Genomic DNA, 20989 nt, shown 5'->3' with positions numbered 1-20989 from the left:
AGCTACATGCATCTTAATTAGAGTCAAGGTCCTTATTAATTATATCTTTGCATTCAATTATTGCCCTCCAGTCATTACAGCTGTGTCATTACAGAAGGTTCATGCAGTCAGTGATGACGGGGTTCTGTAGCAAAGGCCTGCTATCAGTTTGTCTGTCCCTTCAAAACTCACCAAGCAACAACAGTGTCCATGCAGTTACTATCATAACATTTCCAAACATTTCATCCACTGTCCCATTAGTTGTGCACATTTATTTATAATGCTACTGTAAACTAAATGTTACTGTTTACTTCATAGTCATTGTCTGTCTAGTGGCAATATTTTTTAGGTCTGACAAGTTTTATTAGACAAATGAGTGAACAAAACAAACTGAAGAAGGGACCAGAACTAGAGACCAGAACATGGGATGGCAAACACTAAAATAGATATATATTTTTGCAACCTAATGCTTTTAATTACCCAACTTTAAAAGAAAAATGTACGATTTTTAGCTTGCACTCAATTTTCTAATGGACCGTTTACATATCAGACAGTTTTTTAATACACTCAAAGTATATGCATATTTTCATACCCCAAACGTACATATAAACGATAAGAATTGGACTGATAATAGAAATGAATGACAAAGACATCAACTGTTTTGGCACTGATCCATCGTGTTTAAGTCTGTGTAATTTAATACGAACCTACCTGGTCGGGTTTATAGATTTACATACACGCAGGTGCACATCAAGTACATGTTTTGCAGTGTTAGAAAGATCAATGACGTTAATGAATGAATTAATGTGCTGGCATTATTAAAAAGCATTGTATTTGGCTGTGGCTGTAACAAAGGCATTAATATAAGCATTTTGTCAAGCATGTCTTGGTTAATTGAACAGTAGCCTTCTCTTCAACCTCTTGTTTGCATTTTCGCTCTCTTTCTCTCTTCACTTGAGTCTCAGTCTGCAAGTATTTGCCAGTAAAATTAAATGGTAAAAATAGCTGTTGTGCTGGTATCAAACGCATCTCTTTGTTAACTGAAGCAGGTCAGGGACACACAGCTCTGACCTCCTCTCTTGCCTTCTATTTTTCATTGCTACCAAATACAAATACTAATATTATATATATTATATATATATATATATATATATATATATATATATATATAAAATGAATTTAAAGAACCCATGAAATCACTAGAGAATCTTGTTTTCTGTCCTTTGTCGATGCATTTCCCATTAAAAACATTGATTTGGTCAATTTTTAGGAGTACACTATAAAATAAGGATGGTCTCCAAGCTAACAGACAAGGACTAAAAGCAACAAAACTCAAATGTGGATTTCATAGTGTCCTTAAAAACCAACTAAATGCCCACATGAATGACTAAATGATTGACAATGATTCTTGAGTGAGTAAATGTAATTTTGGCACAAGGAAAAGTGCAGGCTGTTCTATCTCACTCTATTCAATCTGCAAATGTGCATAGACAAATGGAGGCCAGATCTATGCTTTGTTGAATCAATCTTTATTTCTTTTACAGTTGCATTTCTATGTGTGTGTATTTGTTTGTGTGTGTGTGTGTGTCCACAAAGTAAATGATCAACATGAATTGTTAACATATCGCTGCATCAGCAATGGCCCTGGCTGGCCCTTACAGAGAACTATAAATCTATCAACAGAGCGAATATGGTCTTTTGCTTGGTAAACATAAAATCTACCAAAATGAAAATTGCAATAGCAATTGTTTGCTAAAAATTGGTATCATGCCAATATACTTTACAAAATGGCATGAGATGGTAGATTTGACGTTAAAAGCTTTCGTATGCAGTGATGAAATATGAGAAAATTTGTAAAAAAAAAACCCCAAACAAATTCACAACAGTACTCAACATTAGTGACTGCAAAGATAAAGAGCCGTGGAAGAGAGATGTCTCTCCAAGTGTGATAAAATATGCTAATCAATTCCATAAATTTAGAATTTGTTGGAGACCATGTGGAGGCAGGAAACATGGGAACGAGGCGTTATCTCCGCAGACAAGCCAAGCAGGCCATTTGTACAGAACTCATTGTGCTAAAACACACAGATGACAATTTCAGTGTATTAATTGTGGTGTAATGTTATAATATAGCAGTCCCTACTGAGATCTGAGCTTAAATATCAAAGATTATTCTCAAAAGCGGTGAGATCCTTACTGATCATCATGGAACAATTTAGAAAGTTTTACTTTGATACAGGTAGATTTTATCTAAAATGATTTGCTGAAAATACACATACAACAGATGGAGAAAATCCACAGCAGAATTTCCAGGTTTTCTTTTTTTCCAGACAGATGTGTGCAGGGGGTGGGGTATCTTGATTCATTAATTACCTTTAAGCTAATTGCCAAGTCCACATGTAATTGAATCATATTTGATTGGTCTAAATCCTCTGCGTCTAACTTATTTAGTTTCACCTGTGTTAGTCAAAGCAGTTCGTTTCACAGTAGTGGCTGGTGTTTGTTGTGTGGCTGAAGTAAGTTTGATGCTTTTTAGCTGATTTAAGTAAGAAATGTTAATTGTTGTAAAATGTGACAACTAGCCCCGGTTTCTGCCACAATATACTGTCGCTGTCTTAGAAAGTAGCCACTGTAATATAGTAATTGCGGATGATGAGTTTTTAACAGCCCATTAATGATCTGAGTGGGAGGTGATGTGTTCAGGATAATGCTGCCAAATGCCAGTATAATGGCAGTTTGACATTCAAGGCAACACGGCCTGAATATTGTATTTCATATCTAAATGTTCATATAGGGAAGTTGTCACCAAGAGCTATACTCAATGACACCAAGTTAAGAGCATATTAAGTTCAATTCAATTCTCTAGCAGCAGTTTCATATGCAATGGAAATAATGGTGTAATTGTGCAATAACTTTGCAGCTAAAACTTTAAGGTAAATGCCTATACATAAACAAGCTATCCCAGTAAATATTCATTGGCGTATAAACTGTGACAAACATATATCTAATGAGAAAACTTAACTATTTCTGCATGAATTTGCAGTTCATATGATGTAATTTGTACAAAAATATGGGTCCACCCCTAATGTTAACCGTCAGATTGTACTGAAACATAGGAATGAAGTTGTACAAAAATTCATAGGAATTAGCCACCAATTGGCCAGAACGTAAAATAGTTAAGTTTTGTCATGGGTGTATGCTGGATGTGACAACTAGCCCCTGCAGTACAACACAAACTGTCACTAGTAATTTCTTCAACCCACCACTAGAAACCAAATATGCTTCTCTGTATTTCTTCCTCATACACACGCAAATGAAACGAAAGAGCCATGTACTCGTGTTTGCAACACTGCTAGCGTTCAAAATGAAAGCAGCTGTCAGGTAACAGAACATGAATAGTTGCAGTCATTGAAAATGTACAGACTCAAATTTCTCTAGGGGAGGGCAAAGAGTCTTACCTTGACACTGGAAGCCTTGCTTGCCGAAACCCCTGCAAAAGAGGAGAGACTGTGTAAGAGATTACAGCACAGAAACCAAATCTGGACGCATTCCTATGCGCGCAGCAGCAAGACGCGCAGGCGCGCGCCATATTCCGCAAAATCGCCAAATCCATCTCTAGGATGATGATGATGGCTTATCATAGCGCGAGGAATTTCATTCTCGTGATATACACTTTAACATTTACCCTTACTAAATGAAGAGAAGAGCCTAAATAACTGTGCTCTAACTGACCCAAATGCGTAAACATACAAGTGCACTGACATATAAATATCTTGTAGAGCTGCAGCATTGCGTTGGACTCGCAGCGCGAAGCGCTTGTCTTTTCCGTCTGCGCTCAAGCGTCTTTGTTCAGTGTTGACACCACTGCGGATGTCTGAGAGCGTTCAAACGCTTTGGTGTTTTTCCTTTCACGAGCATCAAGTGAGTCACCTGTGCCCTTCGCAGCCGTGTATATACAACAACACCTCTACGTCCTCTAACATACTCACCAGATGAAGTCGGTGCAGTGGCTGCAGAAGGTCGGTTGCTTGAAGAAGCGCGCGATGAACTTGTGGTTCTTCACTTCGTGCACGTTCTTCTGCCTCAGCGCGCCTTGCCTGGCGAAGCCTCGCGCGCCCCCCTCGCCCTCGGCAACCGTTGGGTCGGCCATGATGGGGACGGAATGGATGTAGTGGGTAGAAATCTTCTCGACTTGTAGCCTGCGCCGTTGTACGGGGTCTTGCTCTGCTTGCGCTTCGCTTCCCGGTTGGTCGGCACGCGCGCGCACACACACACACGCCTGCCTCTCCCCAGCTGACTGTTGTGGTGGAGCGCGCGGGCAGCGGTGCTTCAGTGATACTGTAACCACGCCCCCTTCGTTTTGAATGACTATTGCGGTCGACATAAACATTTTGGTCGTGCATCCTGATTGAGCAACCCGTTTAAAATCCTTTCTGATGAAATTGTCATTAATTGTGAGTGATCGAGCGCCTGATGCACAGCTCACTTGTTGATTTGGCGCACTGCAAACATTTATCATGGTAACGTAGCTTTCTGTCAAGATGCTTAAATAATATTAATAACATTAATATTTGTAGCTACTGCACTGGAATTGTTGTACGTGGTTATTGTCCATCACTGTCATCAATAATGACACAAGGTTTCTAGAAAGCTTTGTACACACACTGAAGAAGTTTTCAGAAATGACTAGTTCTATATAAAAATTGATAATATGCAATACTTTTTTATAATAATACAATATAATACAATAATACAATATTTTTTTAGGCTAAAATTGCTATACTGACGATTTTTTTAAAGTAAAAATATGAATTGCCTTTATTGCGAAAAGGACATTCCCAGGACGTGTGGATTTCTTATTTTTGTTATCAATTATTACACTCACTGGTGTGTTTTTATGCTGCATTATTTAATGTCCATTGCATTATGTTAGTGCAATCGTGTGGGTAACCCTGTGTAATTGTGCTGGAGAGGCATAACTTGAATTTTCATTTAGGTATTTTTCATCTGCCAGTTCTTTACATTGAATTTTTATCCAGTATACAGTAGAAACCACTGTAGTATTTTGGCAGAAACCTTTTACTAAACGTTTTAATCATTCCCAAGGTCATGGGTTCGATTCCCAGCGAACGCATGCACTGATAAAGTGTATACCTTTGGATGCAAGCTTCTGCTAAATGCATTCATGTAAATGTGCTTTGAAAATCTACTGCTTATCCCCAAAGTGTGTAAATTAATGTCAAGTACAAGAAGCACTGTATAATATGACTACTGGATTGAGCTGTAACACTATTAGAAAACATGGACACTTTAAATGTTGTGGATGAATTTATTGCAATCAAATTTACTTGTAGGTCTAGACAAAGACAGTTGCACTACTCCACCGTTACCGTTCAGTTCATTTTAATTTGAAATGGTTATTCAAAACCACACACAAAACCACCACAGAGTGTGAATGCATGTTAGTCACTTTTGCAGTTACACCAGATGTTGGCTTATAGACAGTCCCATTTCGTGCAATCTTTGTGGGTTCAACAGAAGTACATGTGAAAGTAATGTTACAACCCTCACAGTCTGGTCAACCATGACATTTATATTTGAACTTTTCATTTTTTATTTTTTTTTTTCAGTTTGGAAAAACGTGTGAATGTTTTATGTTCAATTTAACATGAGAATCACCTGCTGATTCAGACTGTCATTTATGAACATTCATTAACACAATAATTCCAGTTAAACACAATTCAAGATTTAAATGGAATACGTGGAATACTCAAGAAACTTCAGTGTAAACATTTTAGGAACTTTTTGCAGGAGCTTAAGGATAGCATTGTGCATAAAGTTTCAGCTTTAAGGTTCTGAAGTCATGATGCAATCTTAGGAAACCTCATAAGTTATTCAAGGACTAGCCTTGTTTGAAGGGACTCTCCAAATGTTTCACTGTGGCAGTATGAGAAGCCCCAAAGGGCATATCAATACATTTTCTATTTACTGTGTTATGTGTGTGAGAACCAGTCTCTGAGAACTTTTGGCACTGAAACTAGTAATATCTGTTTACATTAACACAAGTAGCTGTGTGCCTGTGTATGCAAATCACCTCATAATATGTGCAGAAGGAGTGGTAACTCATCTAGTTTCTGTGGAAGACTATTTTCATGCCTGAGAACTTTTGTTCTTCATTTGTTTTTAAAATGATGACTGTTGTTTTTCAGACCAAGTACTTTTATTGTCACTTAAATAGACACTTTCTGAAGGAGTACCACTTCTATTTGTTAGCATTGATGCAAATTGTGGTTGAAGCCTATAGTCTGAACTGATTCAATCCCTAAAGGTGACTCATGAATAAGAGTTCAGTGGCCTTGAGCACACTTAACCTCAGGTACCATCAATGGGACTGTTATTGCACTAATTGTTCAAGAGCAAAGCATAAAATGACTGAATGAGGAACAGTTGAGACCTCCCACTTGTTCTAGTTCCCTTTTTCATTTACATTAAATTTACCATTTGAATTTATAAGAGATTAATCCTTAAAAGGAGGCAAATTCCATCCAGAAGTTGACCCACAGAGAGATATAGTTAATGTCTGAAAATTAATTTACGTATATAGGTGACCAGGGCTAGTTGTCACACTAGGAAGTGCTTTGAAGCAGAGATATAATTACACACCAAAAAATATATATTGGCATGACATTAAACTGTTATTCACCCAAAAATGAAAATTCTGTCAGTAATTGTTCACCCTCATGTCGTTCCACACCCATAAGACTTTCGTTCATCTTCGGAACACAAATTAAGATATTTTTGATGAAATCTGATGGCTCAGTGAGGCCTGCATTGCTAGCAGTATAATTAACACTTTCAGATGCTCAGAAAGCTACTAAATATGTATTTAAAACCGTTCATGTAACTACAGTGGTTCAACCTTAATGTTATGAAGCGACGAGAATACTTTTTGTGCACCAAAAAAACAAAATAACGACTTTATTCAACAATATCTAGTGATGGGTGATTTCAAAACACTGCTTCAAAGCTTTAGAAATCTTTTGTTTCCAATCAGTGGTTCGGAGCGTATATTAAACTGCCAAAGTCACGCCCCCAGTGGTGAACCATTGAAATTTTGAAACATTATGACGTAACGAAGCCTCGTTTACTGAAATCACGTGACTTTGGCAGTTTGATACACACTCCGAACCACTGATTTGAAACAAAAGATTCGTAAAGCTTCGAAGCTTCATGAAGCAGTGTTTTGAAATTGCACATCACTAGATATTGCTGAATAAAGTCGTTACTTTGTTTTTTTGGCGAACAAAAAGTATTCTCGGCGCTTGAACCATTGTAGTCACATGAACTGTTTTAAATATGTCTTTAGTAGCTTTCTGGGCATCTGAAAGTGTTAATGATCTTGCTGGCAATAAAGGCCTCACTGAGTCATCAGATTCAAAAATATTTTAATTTGTGTTCTGAAGATTAACAAAGGTTTTACGGGTGTGGAACGACATGAGGGTGAGTAATTAATGACAGAATTTTCATTTTTTGGGTGAACTAACCCTGTAACTTTTTTGCTCACCAGCCTCCGTGGCTAGCTGGTTTTCCAAAGTTACTAGCCACTCAGCATTTTCACCGGCCACACTTTTGAAATCAGTACCACTGTAAAAAGTAATATATCTACTCATTAAAATTTTGGCAACAGATTACAAGCAATATTATTAATTAAATTCAACAAATAAGAATTGAGGAAGAATTAATCAAATGAATGAAAAGTCAACCATTTAAAATTAGTAAAATTTAAACATCTGAATAACATACAGACATCAAAGATGAATTAAGAACTCTTGTTTTTATTGCCAACATTGAAGACACTTGATGATAACAAGCAGAATCACTGAAGGAAGAGAAAAACAAGAACTATAACTGACTTCAGCCACAGCCTCAGAGGAAATCAACTGAAGATAAAAGACATTAAATCTCTCAAGATCTCAGCAAAGCAGCATTAAACAACTCAACAAACATAGCATTACCAGCTTTACTTTTTACTAACCAGATTGACTTTTTTTCTGTTTTAATGAAAATAATACTTTCATTTGAAGTCACAACGATGGAGATCAGCGGTGACTTTAGTTGCTTTTTTAACATTAGTTTTCTCTGGCTGCCGTAACTGTTTATAAAGCACATTTGTTATGGCAAAGAAAGCCAAAAAAAAAAAAAAGTGAGCGGGTGATGTTGGCTGTTTGTTAATGATGACATAATCATCATGTAGACAATCACTGGGTCACTTTAAGACCTGACACACAGTCTGTGCATTTTCTTTCTCAACTGTTCACGTTCACTCAAAGTCTATAGAATAAACCAAGACGTGTCACTCGTATTGTTTTGAATGGGAGAAAGTGTAACGCGCAATATGGCGGAATAAGTCCCGCCTTCTAAATAAGAGCCAATCGCCGACTGGTAAAATCATCGCGTCACTGCAGCAGCCGTTTGAAGCACCGGTTTCTATAGAAACAGTCAGACGCGCGCCTCTGAAACATGGCAGAAAAGACGCGCATTTAGATTAGCTTGATCCAGCCTAAAAAATACGTTTTTTTGTCATGATTCGAGCGTTTGGATAAAACATTTATAAGACAGCCGTTGTCAGATTTCATTGGCGATTTCAAATATTTAATGTAATCATAAGGTTGGCGAACAGTTTTGGAGAATCTGATGTTTCCCCATTCAAAGAGATAGGAGCTGCATGATGCCCAGGATGCCCGAGAGGCGTTTCAAAGATGGCCGCCGAGGGAAATGACTTGTCTTAAAGGGATTTTGGTTCACTTAAAGGGATAGTTCACCAAAAAATGAAAATTCTCTCATGATTTATTCACCCTCAAGCCATCCTAGGTGACTATCTTCTTTTAGACAAACACAATCTGAGATATATTTTAAAAAATCCTGGCTCTTCCAAGCTTTATAAAGGTAGTGAATGGGGTGTGTGATTTTGAACCCCCCCAAAAAGTGCATCTATCATCTATCATAAAATAATCCAGATCCAGGGGGTTAATAAAGGCCTTCTGAAGCGAAGCGATGGGTTTTTGTAAGAAAAATATCCATATTTAAAACTTTATTAACTATAATAACTAGCTTCCGGTAGACTGGTGTAATTATGTCTTGATTCAGTTGATGACCAATGATCTCACTGCACTAGAGCTCATAAATCAGGTTACTAATAAACACAATAGATCTCATCAATGAGGCACTTCTCATCAGACAGGTTGGATGATGTGATTATTGTTAAATGCTATCTGACTCTGAGATACTCTGATTTTGATGGCAGAGCCTATCTGTAAAGACTCCTGAGCAAATACTTCTGGAGCCAAAGAATAAAATTCTCACGCATTATGTTCACTAATTAGCTTGATGATGAACCCACTAAGGATCACTGGTGAGTTTAATGATAAGGACACTGACTGTGATTACATTATTTAAACATGCAATATTTAGTCAAAGGTTACAGTTTATTCTTTGACAACAATTTATACGACCCTGACCAGTAATCACTGTACCAAAACCTTTTCTTTGAATCACTTGAATTGGCAACAAAAGCATTTGATACAGTCATCCACCATCTGCTGAGCTCCACGCAGGTACAATATGAAGATCTTGTGATTTCTGTACTTCCATATCATTGGACAAATGTGCCCTGGTTTGGGTTTCATTGTGAGAATAAGCAGATTTTATTGTGAGACCATTTGAGAAATGGTGTAATAACAGGTGAAAAAACCCAAACAACACTCTGATCTGGTCTTTCCCACCTCACCAGTATCTTCACTGATTAGATACGAGTTCACAGCTAAAAATTAGTTCCTTCAAATTGTAAACCCCATCTTAAATGAAAAATCATAAAATATCCAACAGGTGGCGCTAAAACCATAAAATACAATTTAAAAGCTGTCATTTTTAGTAGCAAATCATGAGATTTACTGAAAAAGAGATCTGAATCTGATTGCTTAAAAAAAGAAATCTTAAAAAAAAAAGCCACATTTTCCTCTTAAAAGCAATGACTACAACTTGGTTTCAGTACTTTTTATGGCATGTTACTTGAATGAATGGTTTTTATTGATTATTTCAACACATATATTACAGAAACATTGTAAAGGAATTACTCATCCATAACCTATAGACATTAGACCTTAGACATGTTATTTAGCAGCTTTAAATTAAAAAATATTTATCAATATAAAACATTTATTTAAAAATATAATTTTTACAGCATGGCCAGAAAAGTTAGGACATTTTGTAAAATGCAATAAAGTTCTGTGATTCTCTTGAACCGCTATTTAACTGATAAAGGTACAAAGAAAAGATTTCCAATGTTTTCACTGACCAACGTATTTTGTAAATATGAACACATTTTGATTTTGATGGCTGCAACACACTCCAAAAAAAGTTGGGACAAGGGCAAAATAAAAGTGAAAAGATTACAGAATATCCAAGTTAAACTGTTCTGAAACAGTCCATAATGAGCAGATGAATTGGTAATAAGGTGAGGGTAACATTATTGGGTATAAAAGGAGCATCCAAAGCCTCAGTCTTTGCAAGCAAAGATGAGTCATGGCTCATCACTTTGTGCCAAGTTTCATGAGAGAACTGTCAAACAATTCAAAATCACACTTCTCAATGCAAAAATTGCAAAAACATTAGGTTTTTCACCATCTAACATACATAATATTGTGAAAAGATTCAGGGAATTTAGTGAAATCTCAGTCCGTGTGGGGCAAGGCAATAGACCTCCGTTGAATGTGTGTGACCTTCGAAGTCCTCAGTTGGCACTGCATGAGAATTCATCATGCTTCTCTGTTAAAGGATTAGTTCACTTCTGAATGAAAATTTCCTGATAATTTACTCACTCCCATGTCATCCAAGATGTTCATGTCTTTCTTTCTTCAGTCAAAAATAAATTAAGGTTTTTGAGGAAAACATTCCAGGATTCTTCTCCATGTAGTAAATCACACTACAAAGGTCACATGTACCAATCCTGTGTCTACAAAGCAAACCTGCAAAGCCAAACGCCCTTTACAAATAAAAAAGGTAAAATAATGATATTGAACGATTTTGAAGTTGGAGGAGAAAAGTAGATAAACTTTTTCACCCTACTGCGGTACTTTCTGCCTACGTCACGCGTGACCTTTCCAACATAATGCGTGGCGCAGAGCAGAGCAGTGCAAGATGAGCATTTGTGTTTAATAAGTATATAATTTATTTTTATTTATTTATTTTTTTTCATCTGGGATCGTGTAGAGCCCTGTGAAGCTGCATTGAAACTGCAATTTGGACCTTCCACCCAGTGAACCCAAATGAAGTCCACTATATGGAGAAAAATCCTGGAATGTTTTCCTCAAAAACCTCGATCAGACCTCACTAACCGAGTGCTGAACGCAGTTGGACATAGTGGTGTATTAGAGGTAAAAAATGATATAAATACTGTTCGGTTTCTCGCACAAACTGATCGTTTCGTGTCTTAGGACATCAATGTGTCGTCACAAGCCGCAGGGTTTAATTTGGAATTGTCTGTCGTGTTTTTTTTACTTTTATTGATAGAGTTCCCATTGACGTGCATTATTTGACTGACAGACAGCAACGGTTGTTGTTAAAAATCATCATTTGTGTTCTACTGAAGAAATAAAGACACCTACATCTTGGATGTCCTGGGGGTAAGCAGATAAACATAAAATTTTCATTTTTGGGTGAACTATCCCTTTAAATATAAATATCGGGAATACTATGGAAAACCATTGTATTTCTGCATCAAGAAATGCAACTTGAATCTTTGTTACGCAAAGAAAAAGCTATACATCAGTTCTATGCAGAGATGCTGCTGAGTTCTCTGGGCCCCGAGCTCATCTCAGACGGTCCAAAAGACAGTGGAAATGTGTGCTGTGGTCAGTTGAGTCCATGTTTCAGCTTGTTTTGGGGAAAAACAGACATTGAGTTCTCAGGGACCATCCAGACTTTCATCAGCGAAAGGTCCAAAAGCAAACATCTGTCATGTATGGGGTACAGTACATCAGTGCAAACAGCATGGGTGACTTGCATATGTGTGAAGGTACCATACGTATTTTGGGATTGTACAGAGACATACTGCCATCAAGATGACATCTTTCCTTGGAAGCCAGACAATCCCAGGCCTTATTCTGCATGTGCTACAACAGAGTGGCCCTGAAGCCCTATAGAGTGGATGTACTTGACTGGCCTGCCTGCAGTCCAGATCTGACTCTTATTGAAAATATACAGTTCCTCATGAAATGGAGAATCAAACAACGATGACCACAGACTGTTGAGCAGCTGTCTTGTATCAGGCAAGACAGGGCAAACATTCCTATTTGCAAAACTGCAACCATTAGTATCCTCAATTCCCAAATGATTAAAAAGTGTAATTAAAATGAAAGGTGATGTGGCACAGTGGTAAACATGCCTCTGTCCCAACTTTTTGGAATGTGTTGCAGCCATCAAAATCCAAATTTGTTTATGTTTACAAAATACACTTAAGTTGGTCTGGGAAAACTTTTTTTGTGCTGTTGTCAGTTAAATAAAGAAATTAACAAATCGCAGATTATTGATTTAATTGCATTTAATAAAATGTCCCAACTTTTCTGGAAATGGGGTTAGGATAGGTGTTATATCAATAGACCTATATATGGTTTGAGCCAGTAAAGCTATATCTAGAGCAGTTCCTCAGCCAAAGTCTACATACAACATGCTAAAAACGAAAGACCTTCTAAATAAGTCTAAAATATCATTATGTGAATAAAAGGATATCATCAGAAGAAAAAAAGTTCAGTATTTGATTCTATAGCAGTTTATTGTTGCTATATATTTCACTGCAAAAGCTCACATTCAATCTAAAATAAATGACTTACCAAGTAACAGAAAACGGCTGAACTGATAATGGCTGAAATGATACTGGAGATAAACGGTTAGCCATTACAGTACATTAAATAACATTTAGATAACCCTTTCATTGTAACAGCTCACATTACACAAACACGTTCTACTGATAACACATGGCCTGGAATGTTAATATTTGTTATGCTAACTATTATTATTGTTCCTCAAACCACGTGCATTCCAGTGGTGTTAGTACTCTGATCACGTCTTGTGTAATACTCCGGTAACAACGTATGAAGTAAAAGCAGGGCTGTCTGCACTTATATTATCCAAACAACCCGCTAAAGCCTCAGCTGACAGGCATTGTATTTTGTCGCTTTGTAAATTCTTCATTTTAAAGCATTTAGCAGATGCTCTTACAGTATCTATGTTGCCATTTTAATGAATGTGACGTTTTAAACTGCGCAAATGTTATATTAAATTATACAGCAGTGTTATTTTTTAGTTGCCAAGGCATCATTTCTAATTTTCAAAAAAGGGTTAGTTCACACATTTCTGTTATTAATTACTCACTTTCATATCATTCCAAACCCGTTTTTTGATGAAATCTGAGAGGTTTCTGAACCACCCATAGGCAGCAAGGTCATTGCAACTTTCAAGGCCCAGAAAGGTAGTAGACCTTGACTACAGCGGTTTAACCTTAATATTAAGGGACGTGAATACATTTTGTGCGCAAACCCCCCCCCCAAAAATAACAACTTTATCCAACAATTTCTTCTTTCTTGCCAGTCTCCTACTCTGTTTATGCTGACAGTGCAGGTTCTACATCAGAAGCCGGCATTCTGACGTAGAATGTTCTTTTTTTCTTTTTGTCACTTCATAACTTGAACCACTGTCGTCACGTTGACTCTCGGATTTCATCAAAAATATCTTAATTTGTGTTCTGAAGATAAAGGTCTTAGGTTAGTAATTAATGACAGAAATCAAATTTTTGGGTGAACTAACCCTTTTAAAGTTTTGTAAGTGTCATTATATTTCTGCTTCATTTCAATTAATAGTTTTAGTTAACAATAAAAACAATGGATTCAGTAGGCCTACAAATAAAACTAAATCTGAAAATGCATCATAGTGACATTAAGTTCTGGCATTGGTCCAGTTTTGGGCTAGTTTTGATTGGGCTGAATTTGTCACACAAACCCTTCATGAGGCGTCCTCTGTACATTCATCTCTCTGTAGGGCGGCTCTCAGATTGGTCCAGAACTCGCCTCTCTTTTCCTCTTCCTCGGGCCACTCCAGATACGTCCTGGAGTTCATAATCTTCCGCAGCTTGCAGAAACGCTTAGGAATGGTCTCCTTCTTGATTGGCTCTAGAAGCACTAGGACGGCGGAGTCATTGTGCTCATCGACTATGCGGAAATGCGAGAAGTCCAGCTCATAGCGACACCATTCGCTGGTAACAAAGTGCTCAGACAGAACAAAGAGAGTCCGATGGCTCTTCTCAATCGAGTCGATTATGTTGTCCACAATCCAACGGCCCGGCCGGAAGTCCCGTTTGTGCAAACACAGGGTGAACGAAGGCTGAGAGCTCTCCAGCTCTGGAACAAGGATCTCCTCGACCCACTCAGCGTCATGTTGACTGTAGGATACAAAAGCATCATAGCGGAGCTCTTCGGCCAGTCGACCAACTGCAGGTTTTCGTTTGGCTTTTATCCATGCTTTTGTCATCTGCAGGTACCATATAATGTGAAGCTTATGGCAGGTGACAACAATAAGTCCAAGCACTATGATAATCACAGAACAAAGCACTGAGACAGCAGGGATCATATAACACTCGAAGACTGACAATCTGACACTTTCAATAGCATCACCTCTGAGAGTAAATGGTGTGTCGCACACATAATTGCAACGACCATCCCGTAGTGTGATGAAACGGTCAACATCTTGTTTGAAGAAAGATACAAACTCGCAGGAGCACACAAAATTGTTGTTACCCGCCTCCAAGTATTGCAGGTTTTTAAACCTCCTCAAAGAGCTCCCGTTGAACATCCGCAAAGCGTTCCTCTGGATAAGCAGCGTACGTAGCCTCGGAAATAATTCCCCCTGTGGCAGTTTCATAAATCGGTTTCCTGTCAATATAAGTGTAGTAAGTTGAGGAAATCTTTGGTTGAACACCATCAGATCATTTTCGCTGAGATCCAGAACCGTCAAGGTAGAAGGCAGGCAAGCGGTCACCGTACGTAGCTTTGTGCTGGAAAGGTTCAGAAACCTAAGAGTCGCTGGCCAGCTACACTTTTCTGGCATAGAAACAAAACTATTGTGACTTAAGTCTAAATATATGAGCCTCTTAAGGTTAGTTACCAACCGAGACATCAGCCCAAGAGATTTTAAAATGTTCTGGCTCACATTAAGGGTGTTGAGGTTTTGATATGCACCGAAACCTGTAAATAAGGATGGTTCAATTGTCAGGTCTGACAGGAGATTTTGACTAAGGTCCAAGTATTCAAGTTTTCTCAACAGAAAAGTCGTTTGCTGAGGAATGACAAACACTGTGCCGTTGATCACAGACACCTTATGGAGATGCTCCAGGAGAAATCCCAACTGGATCATGCTACTAAACTCAAAAAATCCTTGGATGTCAAGATTACGTATGTAGGCCGTATGTAAGTTTTCATAATGTGTGTACGAAGCTTTCTGCCACCACCCTTGACCGAATAAATGTACATCTATGAGACCCAGAAAAGACAAAGGAGAACCATCCATGACCTGCAATAAAGAGGTGATTGCTTCATCGCTTGTGGTTACATTTTGGAAACTCAAGCTTTTAGTCCCACCTTCTTTCGCCGCTTTGAAGGGTTCTGTCGAAGTGTTCGTTCTGAGTGTGACGTCTTTGATAGTCAGCAGAGTTTCAGGGTGGGAGACATCTTGAAGTACCTTAGAGACTAGTTCTGGATCATTCTGAAACAGATTCTGAAGGCTCAAAGAGACTAAACCGATGGGACGGGCTGCTTTCAAGCTCCCGTTCTCATACGACCTCAGGTTACTGCCAATAAATGTCATCTCGTCCAGATGAGTGAGCCCATCTAAGCCATTCTTGTGAACCACCCTCAGTGAAGGACTACCAAATTGCAGCGTCCTCAAGTTAACGAGAGACTGGAAGATGGAAGCAGGTCCCAAGGTGGAGTAAGGGTTTCCTACAAGGTTCAAATGCTGAAGAGATTTTAGCTCATGGAACCAAGACGAATCCAGTTCTTTCAGGTTGTTTAAGGACAGATCAAGAACTTTCAGATTACGTTGAGATTTGAATGCCTCCTTGTGTATAAAACTGAGCTTGTTCTTGTGCAAGTTCAGGGTTTCCAGCTCACTATAAGGGCTGAGATCATTTATGTTAATAGACTCAATTTGATTGAAAGACAGGTCAAGGCCAAGAGCGTTTGGTGGAACCTTTGGGACCTGTTGGAGATGATTTGAGGAGCAATTGCAAAAAAATTGCTGATCACATTTACATGTCCTAGAGTACTCTGAGCCCTGAGCCAAAATCAATATAAAAAGAATGATGGACTTTGCTCCCAAGAGTCCCATCCTGTAAAAAGAGAACAATAAAAGAAAACTTTTATTCAGTAAGGACGCATTAAATTGATCAAAATTGATAGTAAAACTCTATTTCAAATAAATGCTTCACTTTTGAACTTTCTATTCATCAAAGAAAAAACATATCATTTAGTGAACAGAAACATAAAAAGTTCTTCATTTAAAAAATAGTCACTCAATCAATCCACTTTCGTTATAATTCAATTCAATTCAAAGTGCTTTATTGGCATTGCCAAAGCATTTCTATCTTCAATACAGTGAATCACATGCACACATAGAAACATAAAAAGCAGAATGATTAATCAATCAACACTTAGAATTCTATGAACAATTTAGAATTCTGTGTGTGTGTGTGTGTGTGTGTGTGTGTGTGTGTGAGCGCATTACTGATTAGTCAACTCCTCCCTCTTTTTCTGACAGGTATCAATGTATCTTGCTGCTAGTAGGATACAATCTCTTTTTTTCACCTAATAAATGTTGAAGTTGTGTTTTATTGTTTACTTTTATGAAGTTAGGGCAAAGTATTTCGAATTTTGGATAAAATTTCTTTCTGATTTCCTCATAGTTAGGGCAGCTAGTGAGGAAGTGTTGCTCTGTCTCTACTTCTCCCAGGTCACAGTACGGGCAGATGCATCTCTCTCTGGGCAGCCAGTTCTGTCTGTATCTGCCCGTCTCTACAGTCAGTCTGTACCTCGTCATTCTTTTTCTTAATTTACAGTCTTTCACTGTACTCAGATATTCTGCAGTGGTGTAGTATCTATTTAGGGCCAAATAACATCCAAGTTTACTTTGTTTTTCTGTTGTTTCAGTCCAATAGGTCAGGTAATTTTCTTTTTGTGCTTTTGTAATTTGGTTGGGCCGAATTCTGTGGTTGAGGGTGGCTGTTGTTAGTCGTGTTAGTTTGTTTTTGCAGCCTCAGGACCATCTGAATCAGGGGGCTTTTTTCAGTGTTAACTTCATGGTCTTTAAGGGCTTTAGAATGATAAGAGTTGGGCTCACTCATTTTTAGATGTTTGATGGCTCGTTTCTCAATGCGGAGTAATAGAGGGTATTGGCCTAATTCTGCCCTGCATGCGTTGTTCGGTGTGTTCCTCTGTACTCTCAGGATACTCTTACAGAACTTGGCATGCAGGGCTTCTGTTGGGGTTTTGTCCCATTTGTTAAATTCGTGGTTCAGGAGAGGACCCCAACTTCACTGCCATATAGTGCAATAGGTTCTATGACTGATTGGAATATTTTGAGCCAGATTCTGATTGGTATTTCAATTTGGATTGATTTTTTGATGGCATAGAAGGCCCTTCTTGCGTTCTCTTTCAGTTCATTCACTTTCCAGTTGCACTTATTTTCAGCCCGATGTGTAGCTTGTGGCATGATCAATTGTTTTCGTACCAAGGGTGAAATTGTGTTTCTTTCCCTAACATCTAGGTCTTTTCTGGAATGTTAGAATTTTTATTTTAGTTGGGTTAATAGTCAGGGCCCAGGTCTGACAGAACTGATGCAGGATGTCCAGGTTCTGCTGTAGACCCTCTTCTGTTGGAGACAGCAGGACCAGATCATCTGAATACAGGAGGAACTTTATAGTGGAGTCATGTAGTGTGAGACCAGGTGCTGCTGATTGTTCAAGTTGTTTTGCCAATTCATTAATGATAGTGATAGTGGGCAGCCCTGTCTCACAACCCGCCCTTGAGTGAAGAATTCGGTTTGTTTATTGTCATTTTTAATAGCACATTGATTGTTTGAGTACATTGTTTTTATAATGTTGTATGTTTTACCCCCAATACCTGATTCTAGAAGTTTAGACAGAAGACCTTCATGCCAAATTGAATCAAAGGCCTTCTAGAAATCTACAATGCAAGCAAAAAATTTTATTTTGTTTTGGTTAACGTATATGTCGATCAGAGTAAGTAGGGTGAAGATATGGTGTGATGTTCTATAATTTGGTAAGAATCCAATCTGACTTTTGCTCAGGACATTGTGTTCTGTAAGGAAGTGTATGAGTCTTGTGTTGATATAGTGCAGAACAGCTTCCTCAGACTACTGCTGACACAGATGCCCCTGTAATTGTTTGGTTCTGATTTGTTTCCACTCTTGAATATGGGTGTTATGAGTCCTCTATTCCAGGTGTCAGGGAAATGACAACACTCAGAACTAAGTTGAACAGTTTCATTATGGCCAATCTGAATTTGTGATTTGTATTTTTAATCATTTCATTTAGGATGCCGTCAGGTCCACTTGCCTTTTTTGTTGGAAGGGTTTGTATTTTATCCATCAGCTCTTTTTCAGTGTTTGGGTAATCTAGCCGAATTTAATATTTGCAAATTATATTTTCTATATGATCTGTGTTTGTTCTATTCATGTTTAATTTGCTATAAAGTTGTTCAAAGTGCTTTCTCCATGTGTCACCGTCTTGAATAGTTATGATTCTTTTTATTCAGGAGATTCTATTTGTCCCAAAAACTGACCCATTCTTCAATAGTTTTAAATCTGAATCATCTGGTTGTCTTGTGTTTTTGATTTTTCAAGCTGTCTCAAATTTTTCTTTATTTTTTTTTTTTACAATCCAAATCAATCCATTTTTCATTTTTTTCTTTTTGCTTATGAGATTTCTTAGTGGTTTTAAGATTAGATATTGTTGTTAAATAATCAAATATGTAATTTATGTTTTCTACAGCCATAATTATGCCATCTTCATTATGAGGATAAATATTTTTCTATAAAGTTATCCATTAAAAAGCACACTTGGGGGTGGTCAAATGCAGTCAGGTATTTTTCTGTGCTGTTTTGGTCCCATCTGTAATTTTTTGTAATGTTATACAGCTAACTGGGTTGTGCATGTGTTAGTATTTTCTGTCCTTTTTAGATACACAGTAATTTGGCTGTGATCTGATAGGGGTGTTAGTGGTTTGACCGTGAAGGCTTTGAAAAAGAATAGGCTACATATGCTGCTTATCCAAAGGAACGCTTTGCGGATGATCTAAATCTGTGATCATGTAGTCAACTGTTGAGCAACCATAAAATGAACTATAGGTGTATCTCAGAGCTCAAACCGCCCGCCGAGTTAATCCTTGAAAAATGTATGTTGTTTTGTTAAAAGCTCTGTCCAAATATATAATAATTCCCGTTTTCTGTGGTGTAGTTGAGTAGGGATCCCGTTCTTGCATTGAGATCCCCACAGATTAACACACATCCCTGGGCCTGGAAGTGGTTGATTTGATTGTGGAGGGTCTCAAAGATGTTTTCATTATAGTAAGGAGATTCAGAGGGAGGAATATAAATAGCACATAAGAATATATCTTTCGTAGTTTGATTAAGCTGCTTACGTTTTTTTCTTGCCCCCTGAATCTCTCCCACGTGTAATTTTTTCATATTTTTTGGGATGATATGGATATTTCCCGATATCCTGGGGGACAAAGAGTGACCTCATCAGTTCTGCGCCATGTTTCCTGTAATATTATGTCTATGTCTAATACACTTTTCTTAAAATCCAGGGTTTTGACTTTACATCCAAAACTTGATGAGTTAATGCCCTGGATGTTCCACAATGTTATTGTCAGTGGTTTCATGTGATCAATAAACAATTTTAACATTCCTGTAGAATAGAACCAACTCAACTTGAACCAGTTGAATGTGCATACATGTAGGTTGTAAGCATACATTTTTATTTATATATATATATATATATATATATATATATATATATATATATATATATATATATAATATAGTCTATTTTTTTATACATATTTGTATTATTGGTAGTATTTTAATTACATATATGAGTGTAGTTCAATTTGTTTTAGTTTTTTTTTTTTTTTTTTTTACTCACGACTACTCCATCAGCCGTGTGCTCTCTCAGTTATATCTACTCTCTAGGCCACACTTTGTACAATCGCAAGCTGACGTTTGCACTAGAATATTAAAGTACTGCCAGTCCTGCAAATTCCAAGAAAAAAAAGAAATTTGATTACCTGACTCCTATTATTGTGTCTGCTCCTCTTACGCACGCAAACTCCAGTTTGGCAGTAGCCATAATAAAGGAAAACAAACAGAATTCAAACATGCAAACAGTGAGTCACAGGAGGTAGTGAAACTGAATAGCCTGATTGAAACTTACAAAATCGTGTCTCCTTTTTCAGCAGCATGATTTAAGGGAACTATGCAGACCAGTCAAACAGAGCATGTGTACATAGATTTACATGCTGCACTTGTAGCTGTAGTTCGGTAATAATTTTTCAGACCATTTTAGAATGTCTTTTATGCAAATAGATTTTTGTAAAACTATTTCAGACATGTTTTTATGTCCACTTCACTAAACACTGCTTTAGAGTTAAGGATACAAAAAGAGGAAGTAGCCTTTTCTAGTAAGGCATGTATTTAACCTCACCACTACAATGCATCACTTCACATCTTGGTTTTTGGACACACCCAGTGCTCCACATAACCAGCTTTAATTCAAGACAGTTATTGTATATTATATATTTTTGTATTTTATATTTTATACACTGCAAACCCTAATGCTCAAAATAACTCATTGGTTTGAGTAGGACAAACTTAAATTAAACAAATA

The 20989-nt window shown here is 37.5% G+C and overlaps 2 protein-coding genes across 3 annotated transcripts in view; both read right to left on the bottom strand.

Annotated features, from left to right (window-relative positions):
• The window catches only part of prkcba (protein kinase C, beta a), a 38127-nt gene extending 33838 nt beyond the window's left edge, over window positions 1-4289 (bottom strand). For both annotated transcript variants that reach the window (XM_067405224.1, XM_067405223.1), the window contains exons 1-2: window positions 3969-4289; window positions 3438-3469 (exon numbers count right to left, since the gene is read on the bottom strand). In XM_067405224.1, the coding sequence (XP_067261325.1) occupies window positions 3438-3469; window positions 3969-4129 (193 nt within the window). In that variant the 5' untranslated portion in view covers window positions 4130-4289. The remainder of the gene's footprint in view (window positions 1-3437; window positions 3470-3968) is intronic.
• A 5753-nt stretch (window positions 4290-10042) lies between these two features.
• Window positions 10043-20547, bottom strand: tlr2 (toll-like receptor 2). The gene is made up of 2 exons (XM_067404303.1): window positions 20391-20547; window positions 10043-16414 (listed from the first exon to the last, which is right to left on the bottom strand). The coding sequence occupies exons 1-2, from the start codon at window positions 20480-20482 to the stop codon at window positions 14035-14037; spliced, it is 2472 nt and encodes an 823-aa protein (XP_067260404.1). The 5' UTR covers window positions 20483-20547; the 3' UTR covers window positions 10043-14034.
• Window positions 20548-20989: the final 442 nt, after the last annotated feature.

Source organism: Chanodichthys erythropterus, chromosome 12 (assembly GCF_024489055.1).
Source record: "Chanodichthys erythropterus isolate Z2021 chromosome 12, ASM2448905v1, whole genome shotgun sequence".
Taxonomy (NCBI): Eukaryota; Metazoa; Chordata; class Actinopteri; order Cypriniformes; family Xenocyprididae; genus Chanodichthys; species Chanodichthys erythropterus.
The sequence above is the reverse complement of the archived record's forward strand: the minus strand, read 5'-3'. Positions and strand labels throughout refer to the sequence as shown.